Raw genomic sequence first — 15,833 nt, 5'->3', positions numbered from 1 at the left:
CTTTGTCCCAACTTTTTTTGGAATCGGGGTTCTATCTATCTATCTATCTATCTATCTATCTATCTATCTATCTATCTATCTATCTATCTATCTATCTATCTATTTTAGGGTGCTAATAGCTATAATGTGGGGCTACTGCTATTTTGTAGACACTCAGCATTAATGTTTATGCCCAACCCAACTTTTTCACATTCACCTTCTTCAGTGTCAGTGCATTTAGAAGATGAATACTAATACCATATTTTTACTAGCCTAACTTTTATTTGGTCTTATGACATACTTCATTCTTTGTCTTACCTTTCAACATTTTTACAGCTACTGTTGTATATCCTGCCTTTCCTTTAAGCCGGAATGCTGTTGCTTTTACAACCTTCCCAAACTCTCCCTCTCCGAGAGTTTTACCCAGGACTAAGTTCTTTCGTGGGAATTCCCACTTTGGATCCTCCTGTTAATAAAGTCAAAACAACATCTATGCCTGAAAGAATGATTGTGTTTGCTTTAACACTTTATCAGCCTTTTTACACACTAGACTGAACAATAATAAATACATTTCAACAATAAAACATGGCAGAATCATATATACGCTCTTACAGGTATCTTGAAGGTGTCAATGGCCACCTGGTTTTCCATGGAGTCCAGAGATCCTCGTCGAACATTATTAGCAGAGTAGCTGATAGGATAGGACTGGGCAGGCCTGCGGAAAGTCATCTCAGCTGAAGCGATGGGCGGTTTGGGGGTGTTCTTGTGATAACGATGGATGAAATAGGAGGAGAGGAGGATGGAGACGATGAAGGAGAGAAGAACTGCAGTGGCTATGACAGTCTTACACATATCATCGCATATTGCCTCTGCATGAGAGATAATAAAGCAACAAATGTTAATGTCATAGGACAACTTGTGCATTAGTTTGGACAAAGAAAGATCTAGAATGATCACAATGCTGTGAGAAGTTAAGGGAATCACAAAGCTAAAAGGTGGTTTAAAATCAGATTCAAATAAACCTTCCAACACCTTTCACATGATTAATAATACAAAGTCTGAACACAAGGACAAATGACCTCACCTTCCATATCGTCCTGCTCACAAAAGCACTTCTCTGAATAGCAATAGCAGGTTCCATGTCCTGCCTTAATGCCTAAGGCCAGCAGGCCTTTCTCATGGCCTCCAATAACTGGCTCACCTAAACAACAAAAGCACTAAGTGTGTGTATCTAACAACAACAGAAGTAATCAATAACTCAGAAAGCATAAAGTCCCCAAATCTGAAAATTTGCTCACGGGTGCAATCCTGAGGACATATGGAGATATTTTTGCTTTCAACCACATCACAGTAACCATCTGGACATGTACGCAGGTCTGGAGAACAAGTGGAGTAATTTTCTGATATTACTGTAAAAGAATGCATATGCAAAATTAGCATAGTGTAATATAGTGCAGTATACAAAAACAAATCCAAAACAAGACACTGTAGCACACAGTGGTGCAGTGAATTATAAACATGGATAGTAATACCTTTTTCTGTGCCTTGTCTCCACTGACATCTTCCAGTGGGAGTTCCCAGGCCTCTGAATGTCTCACAGACCCCACGTTGTCTCTTCTCTGCACAGGCCAGTAAACGCTGTCCCTCTGTCCTTAAAGGATCCGCTACAATGCAGCCATATACACATAGTGAGCCAAGTGCAGTGACATTTCATTCCACCAACACAAACTTCACTGAAAGTATCCTGCCTGCTTCTCTTGTGCACAAGTCTACAGCAGCCACACTACAAAAGATAATGAAACTAAATAGTCATATTGATTACCCTGATTTAAACGACAGACAACCCACTTTGCTTATGTAGTAAGCAATCATAATCAAGCCACTGAACGTTAATCTATAAGATCTTTCAGTCAAACAGAACAATGCTTACCTTCGCCTTCAAAAATGATGATGACTATTGTTTTTGCCTGAAACTGCTTATGCTGCTCATGAGCAACAAGCACATACTGCAGCTCCTGACATTCAGGTCTGGACAGCGGTTCTGTGTCATTTACATAGAGAACGCCAGACATGTACTCCAGATTCCGTGCCACATCAACTGCCGTGTAACAGGACTGGATATTAGCTGAGATGTTCCTGTCACCCAATTCTAAATGGTATGCAATTTCAATACCGTTGAACTTCAGGCAGTTGTCCACACACACTTTACCAATCTAAAAAGAATAATCCAGAAGGGACGCCGTTATTTAACCAGCCATGTTTTGGTATATGCCTCGATTACATTAAAGGGTAAGAAATTTACTTTGTAAACATTTCTTCATTAATGTAATGTAATGTATTGTAATGGGAGAGTCATCAGCACATGTACTGCTTCAGTAGTCAAATGACCATGACTACAACCCCTGGCAAAAAATATGGAATCACTACTCTTGGAGGATGTTCATTCAGCTGTTTTACTTTGTAGCAAAAAAAAAAAAATCCAAACAAAAAAACCCCCAAATCACAGATATGACACAAAATTATTTTATTTAACAGCTGAACATTCTGACTTTGTAAAATGTACCTTAAAAAAATTAAATTAAATTGTTGTAATTAATGGCACATTTTTTTAAAGATCAAGTATAAGAAAAAAATATGGAATCACTCAATGATGAGGAAAAAATTATGGAAATCACCCTATAACTTGTATTTCTAAAACAAATACCTGCACAAGCCTAAATATGCAAATTAGTCTGCAGTTAAAAGAGAGCAATTGTAGACCTTAAAGTGCATATCACGGGTAAATTCAGGAGCAAGATCAATGTAATTCTCCTATTTTATATTAAACTTTGGTCAAATATCTGTCACATTTTGCATTTTGTGCAATTTTTTTACCTTGAGCAATACCAGAAAAATTCAGTTGAAATCAAGCCATTTGAGGCGAATTGGTCCGCCTCTGAAAAAAACTGCCATTTGAATTTCCCGGGAAACATGGATTTTCATGACGTCACGTGCGGGATGCCTCCTTCTGAATCCTACGTCAGCGCTGGTCTGTTTATGAGAAAACAACCTGGTGGTTTTCTGCAAATTTCTTCAACGTTATCACGTAATTATTAAAATGGTTAACAAATGTATCATAGGAGGGCATAGCAACAGCAATCTTGATGGGATTAGTACTCATCGTTTCCCACATTGCGCTCAGGTGGCAATTCCATATTTCAATGCATACTTGCCAACTTTTCAAAATTCTCATGGGGGAGAAAAGTGCGTGAAAGACATTTTCAATTGGACGAGGGTATGATGCGTGGTTGAAACAATAAAAAAAGTGGATCCCAATTAATTGCAAACCATTTGAAATTTATACAATTAAAGAGTTTTTGAATTGTTGATATTGTTCTATCAATTACTATAGGTTGTGGGATTCATGTATCAGGCATGAGAGAGCTCAGAGTGAAAAATCTGAAATAATACTCTTGTCTTGAATTTTATTATAATAACAATGAAAGGGAAGTCTGCTTAAATCAGATTTTGAGCTGAAAAATCTCATACCTGAATATTGTATACATACAGAGACCCACAGAAAATAACACAAGTGATGCTTTAGAAGAATGTTTATAATTTCTTAAAATAGTCACAGTGAATGAAAGTATTACTGAATTGCATCAAATGTGTTTTCCTTCTGTAAGCTCATGTAAAAATACAGAAAACTATAATATCATCTCATCTCATTATCTCTAGCCGCTTTATCCTGTTCTACAGGGTCGCAGGCAAGCTGGAGCCTATCCCAGCTGACTACAGGCGAAAGGCGGGGTACACCCTGGACAAGTCGCCAGGTCATCACAGGGCTGACACATAGACACAGACAACCATTCACACTCACGGTCACACCTACGGTCAATTTAGAGTCACCAGTTAACCTAACCTGCATGTCTTTGGACTGTGGGGGAAACCGGAGCACCCGGAGGAAACCCACATGGACACGGGGAGAACATGCAAACTCGACACAGAAAGGCCCTCGTCGGCCATGGGGCTTTCTTGCTGTGAGGCGACAGCGCTAACCACTACACCACCGTGCCGCCCCTATAATATCATATATAAATTAAATAAAATTTTAATAAGCTTTAGCCAAAATAGTAATAACTCAATTAAATAAATACTGCACTGTCTTAGTACTACTAAAATTCATCTCTCTCACTAAACACTTTCCAACAGAATTTTTAAAAAAGCACTAGAAATCCTATCAAAATCCTATCGGAATGCATCAAAGGAATTTGCTCATTTGTAATCTTTGACTGAAAGTTCATCTCATCTCATTATCTCTAGCCGCTTTATCCTTCTACAGGGTCGCAGGCAAGCTGGAGCCTATCCCAGCTGACTACGGGCGAAAGGCGGGGTACACCCTGGACAAGTCGCCAGGCCATCACAGGGCTGACACATAGACACAGACAACCATTCACACTCACATTCACACCTACGGTCAATTTAGAGTCACCAGTTAACCTAACCTGCATGTCTTTGGACTGTGGGGGAAACCGGAGCACCCGGAGGAAACCCACGCAGACACGGGGAGAACATGCAAACTCCACACAGAAAGGCCCTCGCCGGCCCCGGGGCTCGAACCCAGGACCTTCTTGCTGTGAGGCGACAGCGCTAACCACTACACCACCGTGCCGCCCTTGACTGAAAGTTTTCAAACAAAATTTAAAAATGGCACTATAAATACTACCATACTATCAAAATATACTCCATAAAGAAATTCACTCGAATGCAAAATTTTAGTACTACCAAAATACACTCACTAGTAATCTTTCACTTAAAACCTCAAAACTCTATCAAAATCAATCACTTTCCAGATAATTCACTTGTAAACTTTCACTTAAAACTTTCAAACATAAATTCAAAATAGCACTAAGACACTACCACACTATTCAAATACACTCACCAAACAAATTCTCTGTCATGAAAAATTTCACTAAACACTTTAGAAGTTGTACAGTTTGTTTCTGAAATGGTATAGAAGACTAGTTTATTTTCACACTCAAATGTCCATTATATTCTGGTTTAAAGTATCTTTACCTTAAAATGTATAACTGGCTGGTCAAACATTTGCTTATCCATGGAAATTCATTCTCCCATGCAACCTGGTGTTTGCATTCATATTTTTGGTGCTTGGTATTGGGTTTAGTGGCCATGATGAATGAATGCTTGTAAAAAATGTTGGACAGCCTGGGTGAATCCTACATTACGGAAGTGATTGTTGTTCTGGTCGTTGATTGGTTAAAAATCAGTTGACGTCAGCAGTGTTTCTCATACGATTCTGATTGGACATAATCGGGAGTATTTTTAACTTGGTGGTAGGGATTTCCCCAAACTGGGAGATTATCCAGCTTTTAACAAATATGATCAGGAGGCGGGAGATGGAGGCTAAAATCAGGAGCCTCCCGCTGAAATCGGGAGGGTTGGCAAGTATGTCAATGCAAAATCACTAGCTGCTAAACTTGGTCTACACAGGCTGTGCACTGAAACTGTGCAAGCTCTCGCAGCCTGCTGGCGCTTCCACAGGTGACGTCACGAATCTGGCTCCAGACTCCCTTGGGATTTTTCCAGACGCGTTCTGTTATTTTATTTTTTTCTGCTGTAGACAGATGGCCTTGTGCAAAATTACCCTTCTGGATGAGTGTGTAAAGGGACATTCTTTCATATAAAAAAAACAAATTTGGTCCAGGATATGCACTTTAATGAGCTGTTGTACCTGGCTGATTGACAAGAAACATGGCCCCAACAAGAGAGCTGTCAGTTGAAACAATGGAAAGGATTATAAAACTCCTTAAAAAAGCTAGTTCAACATGGAGTGTGGCAAAAGATGTTGGTTTTTCCCAGTCAGCTGTGTCTAAAATTTGGAGCAAGTACAAACAAAATGGGAAGGTTGTAAAAGGGAAACATACAGGTAGACCGAGGAAGACATCAAAGCATCAGGATGGGAAACTCAAAGCAATATGCCTTGAAAATAGAAAATGTACAACAAAAGAAATGAAAAACAAATGGGCAGAAGCAGGAGTCAATGTTTGTGACCGAACTGTAAGAAATCGGCTGAAGGAAATGGGAAACCATCATTAACACCTAAACAGAAGAAAACAAGGTTACGGTGGGCTAAAGAGAAGCAGTCATGAACTGTGGATGATTGGATGAAAGTGATATTCAGTGATGAATCACAAATCTGCATTGGCCAAGGAGACGATGCTGGAACTTTTGTTTGGTGCCGTTCCAATGAAACATATAAAGATGACTACCTGAAGAAAACAAGCAAATTTCCACAGTCATTGATGACATGGGGTTGCATGTCAGGTAAAGGACCTGGGGAGGTAGCAGTCATTACCTCCACAGTAAATGCACAGGTGTACATTGAAATTTTGGACACTTTTCTCATTCCATCAATCGAAAGTAATTTTGGTGATGATGAAGTCATTTTTCAGGATGATAACGCATCTTGCCACAGAGCAAAGAGCATTAAAACTTTTCTTCAGGAAAGGCATATCAACTCAATGACATGGCCAGCAAACAGTCTGGATCTCAATCCAGTTGAAAATTTATGGTGGAAATTGAAAAAAAAAAAAGGTCTGTGACAAGGCTCCATCCTGCAAAGCTGATCTGTCAACTGCTATACAAGGAAGTTGGAACCTGACTGATAAAGAATATTGTTTTTCCTTAGTGAAGTCCATGCCTCAAAGAATTCAAGCTGTCATAAAAGCCAGATGAGGTGCAATAAAGTACTAATTGTGATTTTTTTGGTTCATGATTCCAGAATTTTTTTCATCATCATTAAGTGATTCCATAATATTTCCTCTACTTGATCTTAAAAAAGTGCCATTAATTACAACAATTTCATTTAATTTTTTTAGGTATATTTTACAAAGCCAGAATGTTCAGCTGTTAAATAAAATAATTTTGTGTCATACCTGTGATTTTTTTTTTTTTTTTTGCTACAAAGTAAAACAGCTGAATGAACATCCTCCAAGAGTAGTGATTCCATATTTTTTGCCAGGGGTTGTAAAAGCATGCAAATAAGAACCAAAAACAGGCAGTAACATTATCCAAGCACCTGGGAGTAGGTTGTGGACTTCCGAGACAGCAAAGAGAAGTAGGTAATATTACTGAAGCTAACAGTAACTGGCAAAATGGTAACATTGAAATGCAGCATCATGGTTCCTTCAGGGCCTTGAAATGTAGTATCATTGACCAGAAAGTCCAACTGAAATGAGCGCTTCTCATCCACTGAAATGTTCCTATTGAGACGCAAGTCTGCACAAGGGCAAAAGAGGCACAACAATTACATTTACTGTGAGGATGTCAAAGTGACCAATCATACTGAATCAGACACAGTTCTTCAGCATCCTTACTGTACTTATAGACTGTCCCTCGCACATTGCCAAAGATGGGCTTTTCCTCACTGAAGCTCTGTTCAATGGTAAATGTGTTTTTAATCCAGGAGTCATTAGTCATGAGTGTCCATACATACTTATTCTGGCTCTGTTCCTTGTGATAGGTAGAAGTTGTGTCTCTGTCGTAGACAAAAAGATTGCCAAACGCAGCTCCCTGCAAAGGCAGAGCAACACTTATTAGACCTCGATTAAACAGGTAGAGGCATTAGAAACCCAAAGGTTCATGAAAGAAAAAAAAAATTATATATTTATATATACATATACAAAGTACTGTGCAAAAGTCTTAGGCACATGTAAAGAAATGCTGCAGACCAACCTTAAAATATAATGAAATTAAATGAAAGGTTTCAACATTAAAAAATAGTATAAACAACAATAAGCCATAATAAATGAAACAAAGTCAATATTTGGCATGAGACAACCCTTTGCGTCAAAAAAAAATAGTAGTCTCAGGTAGAATGAGTGCAGTCTTATTAGGAAATGAGCTGTAGGTTTTACTGAGCATCTTGCAGAACCAGCCACAGTTCTTCTGGACACTTTGACTGTCACACTTGCTTCTTAATTTTGCAGCAAAACCCAGCAGCTTTCATTATATTTTCTTTTTTAATCTGAAAAGTGCTCTCTTATGGAATTTGCTGCTCAGATACAAACAATTTTTTTCTGTAACATTTAATTTTGTGCTGGAAAACGAATGTTTGGAACTCTAAAATGGTCTTGTACTGACTCGATAGTGTAGAAATCATAAAATAGAAATCTATAACAAAGTTTGTATGAAAAAAATAGGGGGCCTAAGACTTTTGCACAGTACTGTATATATATTTAAACATATATTACACTTAAGATGTTTGTATTATTTGTACTTTTTGCAATACACAAATGGCTTCAAATAGTAAAATTCAAAATGACACAGAGATACTTCGGTGAAATGCTCACCTTACTGCGGCTAAATTCTATAAGCACATCGTCAGTGTCTGTGCCATTCACATACGGGGGACTGTCATCTTCATCATATATGTTGATATGCAAGGGTTTGCTAACAGTGTGCAACGTCTCTTCTGTCTGTACCAAACATACTATTATCAGACGATAGACCTCCTTCTCCTCACGATCTACAGGTGCTGTGACTACCAGCTCAGAAGTGGAGCTATTGAATGCGATTGGCACTGGAGACTCTGCATACAACAACAAAATGAAAATCATCTGATCATAATGACACAATTAGCCAAGTCTGTACACTGTAGAGAAGGAAAAACAAACGTTTTTCCAAATCATAGTTTGTGGTATGGATTTACTTCTGACAAAGTGGCTCTGGAGAGAGTCAGGAAGTCGGCACAGGACATTATATGGACACAGCTGCCCTCACTGATGGCCATATATAACACCAGATGCTTGCGCCATGTAGAAAACATCATCAAGGACTGTTCTCACCCAGGAAACAGCCTGTTTATGCTGCTGCCTTCTGGAAGGCGCTATAGGTCCATACAGGCCCGCACCTCCAGACTCATGAACAGTTTTTATCCAAGTGCCATAAAACAACTCAACTCTTAGTTGAATTATGTGCAATATTCTGTGCAATATTTTCTGGACTGTGCAATACACTTGCCCATCTATTTATTAACTTGTTGTTTTATGTCGATGTCTGCTGCATGTGATGTGTGCTGTTTTATATTTAGATTACACTTATTTTATATTCGCCTTTTTTATTTAAAACGTGTGCTGTTTTTATATTTTTATATATAATTTTAAAAATATATATATTTTTTATATTTTATATTACACTTATTTTATATTAGACTTTTATTTTTATACTGGATGTACCACTTGAGGAGTTGCACTGAAATTTCTTTGTACAGCTGTGCAATGACAATAAAGGCATTCAATTCAATTCAATTCAATTCAATTCAATTCAATTACTTCTCATCGCCATGTAACATCCCATATTTATTATTATTAACCTTTTTATATTTATATTATTTGACCTTAACAGTGCAATAATAAAAATGAGCTTCATCCATTTTTGGAGTTTGAGCTATTTCCGGATTTTCTCCTTATAAGTAACACTTTAATCTTTCCTCATGTATTTTGTAGATGGATATAGATGTTTATGAACAATAACTTGTGATTTCATAATGATAGAGCTGTTATGTGCAACACAATGTCAGAGCTCAGTTAGTGAATATCAATGAATACTGACTATTAGTATGAGGTTTTTCTGATTGATATTAGTCATACTCAAATAATTTAGGTCAATGCTTTAAAGTTTAACATGACCCCAAAACTCCAGGTTGGTAAAATGTGTGCTAGTGTATATGGTCCTTAATAATCAGCCTTTATTTCTGAAGGTACCTGTTTCCACCCTGTAGCTGATGGTGTAGTTGGGGCAGAGGTCAGCATGGGTAAAGCGACGAAGCTGGCGCAGAGCTCCAGGCATGCGGTTCTCTTTGATGTGGGGGCTTATATCTCTTTCAGGGAAGCACAGAGTCTCTATCTTCATCTGGCCACACGTGGGCACTGTGGCATTGAGGAATATGAGGACGACTTCCACATTAGGGGACTGAGTGCATTGCATTTTCGGAGACATGAGGGCCACTTTCAGTAACAGCCTCTTTGCAGATGAGCTGCTAGCTAGAAGATATACAGTCATTGAACATAACATTAAAACAGACCCATAAAAGATTTCTGAGACTTACCAGCTTCTTTAATATTATAGAATCAGGATAACTTTTAGCTGAACAAAACACAGATCTGTATTAAAGCAAACATTTACACAATGCATTCAAAAGTATACTACTGTGGTTTGGGTTATCATCCTGTTAATCTGAAGCAAGCAAGCATTAAAGTTCCCTTAAAAGGAAAAGCAGACTTTTGTAAACTCACATATTGACTCAAAGTCAGTCCAGTCCAGAGTTTTGTTCATGTAGAGCACTCCTGTGACAGCATCGATATGAAACCATGATACATAAGGAACAGGTTTCTGGATCTTCCTCCAGTACAGGCAGAAGTGCGGCTGCTCTGAAGCTCTGTCCTGCATGGCGTGCACCTGCAGCACTGGTGTACCTGCTGCCTGGCCAACATAGATACTCTCTGTGTATGTGCTCTGAGGAAAGTACAGTCCCCAGGAGCCTGTGACAAATAAATAAAAACATAAAAAGACATGAAGTTGTTTGCAGAGCCAGGATGACAATATTGTTGCCCTCAGTAACCAAAAAGGCTTTTTCATGGTTTGCTATTCATTAAGGTAAGACAGACAAAAGAAAGATTTTTTTTGTTTGTTTATTACTATGAACAGGCGGCACGGTGGTGTCGTGGTTAGCGCTGTCGCCTCACAGCAAGAAGGTCCGGGTTCAAGCCCCGTGGCCGGTGAGGGCCTTTCTGTGCGGAGTTTGCATGTTCTCCCCGTGTCCACGTGGGTTTCCTCCGGGTGCTTCGGTTTCCCCCACAGTCCAAAGATATGCAGGTTAGGTTAACTGGTGACTCTAAATTGACCGTAGGTGTGAATGGTTGTCTGTGTCTATGTGTCAGCCCTGTGATGACCTGGCGACTTGTCCAGGGTGTACCCCGCCTTTCGCCCGTAGTCAGCTGGGATAGGCTCCAGCTTGCCTGCGACCCTGCAGGACAGGATAACGCGGCTAGAGATAATGAGATGAGATTACTATGAACATTTTATTTTCTGCAGTTGGTAGTTTGTCTTCTGATTGCCATATTCTACAGCCAGCCAAGAAGAGGATAGAATGTTAGATGTCTATCTGCTTCCAGGGCTTTGAACCAGAATTTTTTTCCTATTGGTTTGTTCCAAACAGAAACGGAATTTTAACGTTTCCGGTTTTGGGTTCCACCATTAAATAGACGTTCCCGAACCGGTTAGAACAAAAAAATTTCGTTCCCGGAACGGTTAATTACATTCCCTGTCAGCTGTTTAACAAATGGCTATAAAATTATGTCTCTGTCTCATCCAGCTTAAGCCAAATGTAGGCTAATTCTATTACAACATTCATTAAATAAGACAAGAAATAATTCAAAACAATTATTATTTCAAATGTTGGCGATTTGGATTCTCAGTATGTCTTCCCATCTACACAAACAGAAAAAGTGCCAAAAATGAAAGACAATTCGTTTAGTGTGTTACCAAAGGCTAGTCAGACCCTATGCATTGATAGGCTAACAGAGGTTGTCATTTAATGTTCGCGAGCCTCTCATTAACGTGGACAAATATATTGATATCGTGTTTGAAATTGACGTTTTTGAATAACGATAGACTGCAATATTTACCTCTTATTTAAGATGTGGAGACGTGATAGTAGTCCACCCTCCCGCTCTCTCCATTCAGTCAGCGAACGTCACACAGGAAGTGAACCCCAGCGGGTCATAGAAACTTGCGCAGGAGAAGAATGACTTTTTTATTTGTAGGCTATGGAAACTTTGAGGAACGAAATAAAAACCGGTATTAACCGGTTACCATTATTTTTAATAAGCGTTTCTGTTCCGTAACATAAAAAATAATAAAGTTTCTGGTTTCGTTTCTGTTCCATGTGAAATAGAAAAAGTTCCCGGTTTTCGTTTTCATTCCTTGAACCGGTTCAAAGCCCTGTCTGCTTCACAACTGCATGTATTGCAAATAAATATTGTTCCTTTCCAATAAAAATACAGTCAACTGGATTCTTAGGATAAGGGCACTATCATGGCCCAGACAGAAACAGCAGTACTATAGCTCACATGGACAGCAGTTATTAACTAGATGAGTGACATGAGGACCCCTGAAGTAGCATTCTGGACCAGACAAAACTGAACCAGATCGGAAAAAAAAACAATATTCCACTCTAATATATATTTAGCTACTGCCTAAAAGCGGAGCTCCTGATGAGCGTAAAATGTGTTTCTAAGTGGCGGCCAGAGCTGTCACTCATTATTCATTTTTCAGGCGGAGCTGTCAGCCCAGGAAGCTGTGTTTGTTTTGCTACAGACGCTCGCTGCTGTGTTTATATTCACCCTAATGGTGCACGTTTGGCTAACCTGTAGAGGTTTACATCTTTGGTTGAGCGGCGCAAGGTGTGTAACATTCAGAGCATAATCTGTAAATATTACTCTGCAAAACGGTGTGTTTGTTTACAACCATGTTACATTAATTATTTTTGTTTTGTTTTCTTTAATTTTGACGGTGCTCGGTGTATGGTGTTTGATGCCCGGTGTTCAATGCTATACTCGTGTTCAAGAGGAATAAAATGCATATGCACCCACCAGAGACTCTCTGCTGTTGTTCTTAACATCAAGGGCTGCTACAGTGTTAGTAAATAATCCTATGTTATTTTTTAAAAAGCAAATTGAAAATAAGCACTGGATAAAAACCCCAACTATCTTATGTAAATAAAGCTAAAAATTTTGTTGTCTGGTGTCAAATGTTTATGGGATACTGTAGGACTTTGAGCGGGTGGGTGGAGCACAGAAGTACAGCAGGCCAGAACTGAGTTCCAAAAAACTCTTTATTTGCAGCTTTTCAGCATTACAATCTCCCAGTCACACAGACACGCACACCCACATCAGTCGTCTAGTTGGGGAGAGAGCTCCCTTCCTCTGCTCTCTCTCTCTCCTTATATAGGGCGCGATCACTGGGGAAGACACACAAACACAGGTTAACCCTTTGGTGACTGACCCCTTGAAAATGGTTCCTCCAGGAACGATGACTTTTCAGTTGTCAAGACAACGGAAAAACTAAAATACAAAAACAGAAAGATACATCACAATGCTCTTGTGCACAAAACAAAATGCTCTTGTATTTTAGTTTTTCCGTTGTCTTGACAACTGAAACGTCATCGTTCCTGGAGGAACCATTTTCAAGGGGTCAGTCACCAAAGGGTTAATTGACATCAGGTGCAGTGATTCTGCCACTTACCTTCCCTGACTCTGCCCTCCGGTCATAGACCGATGCTTGACCACGCCCCCGCTGCCACATACCCCCACTGCCTGACTCAGGCTGGGCAGCCATCCAGCCTGCAGCCGACTCCCCCCCTCCCCCCTTGACGGGAGAGTAAGTTCGCCACGACCATCTGCGCCCCCGGCTTGTGGATCACCTTGAAGTTAAAGGGCTGGAGTGCCAGATACCAACGGGTGATCCGCGCGTTGGCATCCTTCATGTGGTGGAGCCACGGGAGGGGCGCGTGGTCCGAACAGAGGGTGAAAGGGCGTCCCAGCAGGTAGTAGAGGAAGGCGAGGACTGCTCACTTGATGGCTAGGCACTCTTTCTCTATGGTGCTGTAGCGCCCCTCACACCCTGACAGCTTTCTGCTGATGTACAGCATGGGGCGATCCTCCCCCTCCAACTCCTGGGACAAAACAGCCCCCAGCCCTCTGTCCGACGCGTCCGTCTGCAACGTAAAGGGGAGAGAAAAGTCAGGGGAGTGTAACAGTGGCCCCTGACACAGCGCAGCCTTCACCTCAGAGAAAGCCCGCTGGCATTGCTCCGTCCACTGGACCGGATCTGGTGCCCCCTTTTTAGTGAGATCAGTCAGCGGGCTGGCGATGTCCGAATAATTAGGTATAAACCTACGATAGTAGCCAGCCAGCCCCAGGAACTGTCTCACCCCCTTTTTGGTCTTGGGCCTCAGGCAGGCCACAATCGCTGCTGTCTTATTAATTTGGGGACGCACCTGCCCATTGCCCAAGTGGAAGCCCAGATACCGTACTTCCACCCGCCCAATCGCACACTTCTTCGGGTTGGCGGTGAGACCCACTCGCCTCAGCGACCTAAGGACGGCCCTCAGGTGTTGCAGATGCCGCGGCCAGTCATTACTATAGATTATGATGTCATCTAAGTATGCGGCCGCATAGGTGGCATGGGGGCGGAGGACCCTGTCCATAAGCCTCTGGAACGTAGCAGGCACCCCAAACAGCCCAAAAGGAAGTGTGACAAATTGGTGTAAGCCAAACGGTGTGGAAAAGGCCGTTTTTTCTCGGGATAGTGGAGTCAAGGGGATCTGCCAATAACCCTTTGTCAAATCCAGTGTCAAATAAAAGCGAGCCTTGCCTAGTCGGTCCAGCAACTCGTCAATACGAGGCAGTGGGTACGCATCAAATTTAGACACTGCGTTGACTTTTCTATAGTCCACACAGAACCGGACCGACCCGTCGGCCTTGGGAACCAAGACCACCGGGCTGCTCCAGTCACTGTGAGACTCCTCGACGATGCCCATTTCAAGCATGGCCTCAAGTTCTTCCTGAACCACCTTTTTCTTGTGTTCGGGCAGCCTGTAAGGGCGGCTGCGCACTACCACCCCCGGGGGCGTCTCAATGTGGTGTTCTATGAGGCAGGTGCAGCCGGGCAGGGGCAAGAACACGTCCGAAAATTTGGTCTGCAACTGGGCAACCTCCGTGAGTTGGGTCGGGGAGAGGTGGTCTCCACAGGGGACTGGAGAGGTAAGCGATGTCAATGTTCTCTTTTGAACCTCTGGCCCCAGCTCTGCCTTCTCCAGAACCAACAACACCAATGCCACAGGGACCTCCTTGTTTCAGAGTTTGAGCAGATTGAGGTGGTAAATCTGTAGCGCCCCACCCCTGTCCGTTTGCCTCACCTCATAGTCAACGTCCCCGACTCGCCATGTGACCTCAAAGGGTCCTTGCCACTTGTCGATCAATTTGGAGCTCGATGTGGGCAACAGTACGAGTACTTTATCTCCCGGTGTGAACTACCTAAGGCACGTACCCCTGTCGTACAGGCGGATTTGCCGTTCTTGGGCCTGCCGCAAATTCTCCTGGGTTAGCTGTGTGAGTATGTGGAGTTTTGCGTGCAGGTCGATAATGTATTGAATTTCATTTTTGCTTGGTGAAGGTCCCTCCTCCCAATTTTTCCGCAGTACATTTAGGATGCCACGCGGCTTACGCCCATATAACAATTCGAATGAGGAGAACCCCGTGGAGGCTTGTGGGACCTCTCGCACTGCAAATAACAGGGGTTCGAGCCATTTATCCCAATTGCGTGCATCCTCACATACAAATTTTTTAATTATATTCTTGAGGGTGCGATTGAACCGTTCGACTAAACCGTCCGTTTATGAGTGATAAACGCTGGTGCGGATCGGCTTAATTCCCAGTAACCCATACAGTTCGTGCAGTGTGCATGACATAAACGAAGTGCCTTGATCAGTCAGAATCTCTTTGGGGATTCCGACTACGGAGATGACATGGAAGAGTGCTTCTGCAATACTACGTGCTGAGATATTGCGAAGAGGCACTGCTTCTGGGTATTGCGTTGCATAGTCCACCAGAACTAAAATAAAGCGATACCCTCGTGTTGACCAATCTAATGGCCCAACGAGATCCATCCCAATTCTTTCGAACGGGGTCTCGATTAATGGTAGAGGGCGCAAAGGCGCTTTTGGAATGGCCACTGGATTTACTAACTGGCATTCGCAGTACGCCTTACACCACCTACGGACATCGCTGCAA

The 15,833-nt window shown here is 41.5% G+C and overlaps 1 protein-coding gene across 1 annotated transcript in view; it reads right to left on the bottom strand.

The window, feature by feature from the left end:
- Positions 1 to 15,833, bottom strand: part of ret (ret proto-oncogene receptor tyrosine kinase) — a 57,878-nt gene that overhangs the window by 8,642 nt on the left and 33,403 nt on the right. Inside the window, exons 2-12 of the mRNA XM_060924769.1 lie at positions 10,275 to 10,520; positions 9,744 to 10,022; positions 8,331 to 8,569; positions 7,356 to 7,551; positions 7,058 to 7,257; positions 1,910 to 2,192; positions 1,512 to 1,643; positions 1,278 to 1,388; positions 1,064 to 1,180; positions 592 to 848; positions 298 to 445 (exon numbers count right to left, since the gene is read on the bottom strand). Coding sequence (XP_060780752.1) covers positions 298 to 445; positions 592 to 848; positions 1,064 to 1,180; positions 1,278 to 1,388; positions 1,512 to 1,643; positions 1,910 to 2,192; positions 7,058 to 7,257; positions 7,356 to 7,551; positions 8,331 to 8,569; positions 9,744 to 10,022; positions 10,275 to 10,520 — 2,208 coding nt within the window. The remainder of the gene's footprint in view (positions 1 to 297; positions 446 to 591; positions 849 to 1,063; positions 1,181 to 1,277; positions 1,389 to 1,511; positions 1,644 to 1,909; positions 2,193 to 7,057; positions 7,258 to 7,355; positions 7,552 to 8,330; positions 8,570 to 9,743; positions 10,023 to 10,274; positions 10,521 to 15,833) is intronic.

This window comes from Neoarius graeffei, chromosome 7 (assembly GCF_027579695.1).
Source record: "Neoarius graeffei isolate fNeoGra1 chromosome 7, fNeoGra1.pri, whole genome shotgun sequence".
Classification (NCBI taxonomy): Eukaryota; Metazoa; Chordata; class Actinopteri; order Siluriformes; family Ariidae; genus Neoarius; species Neoarius graeffei.
Note: the sequence above shows the minus strand (reverse complement) of the source record. Positions and strands in the feature narration are given on the sequence as shown.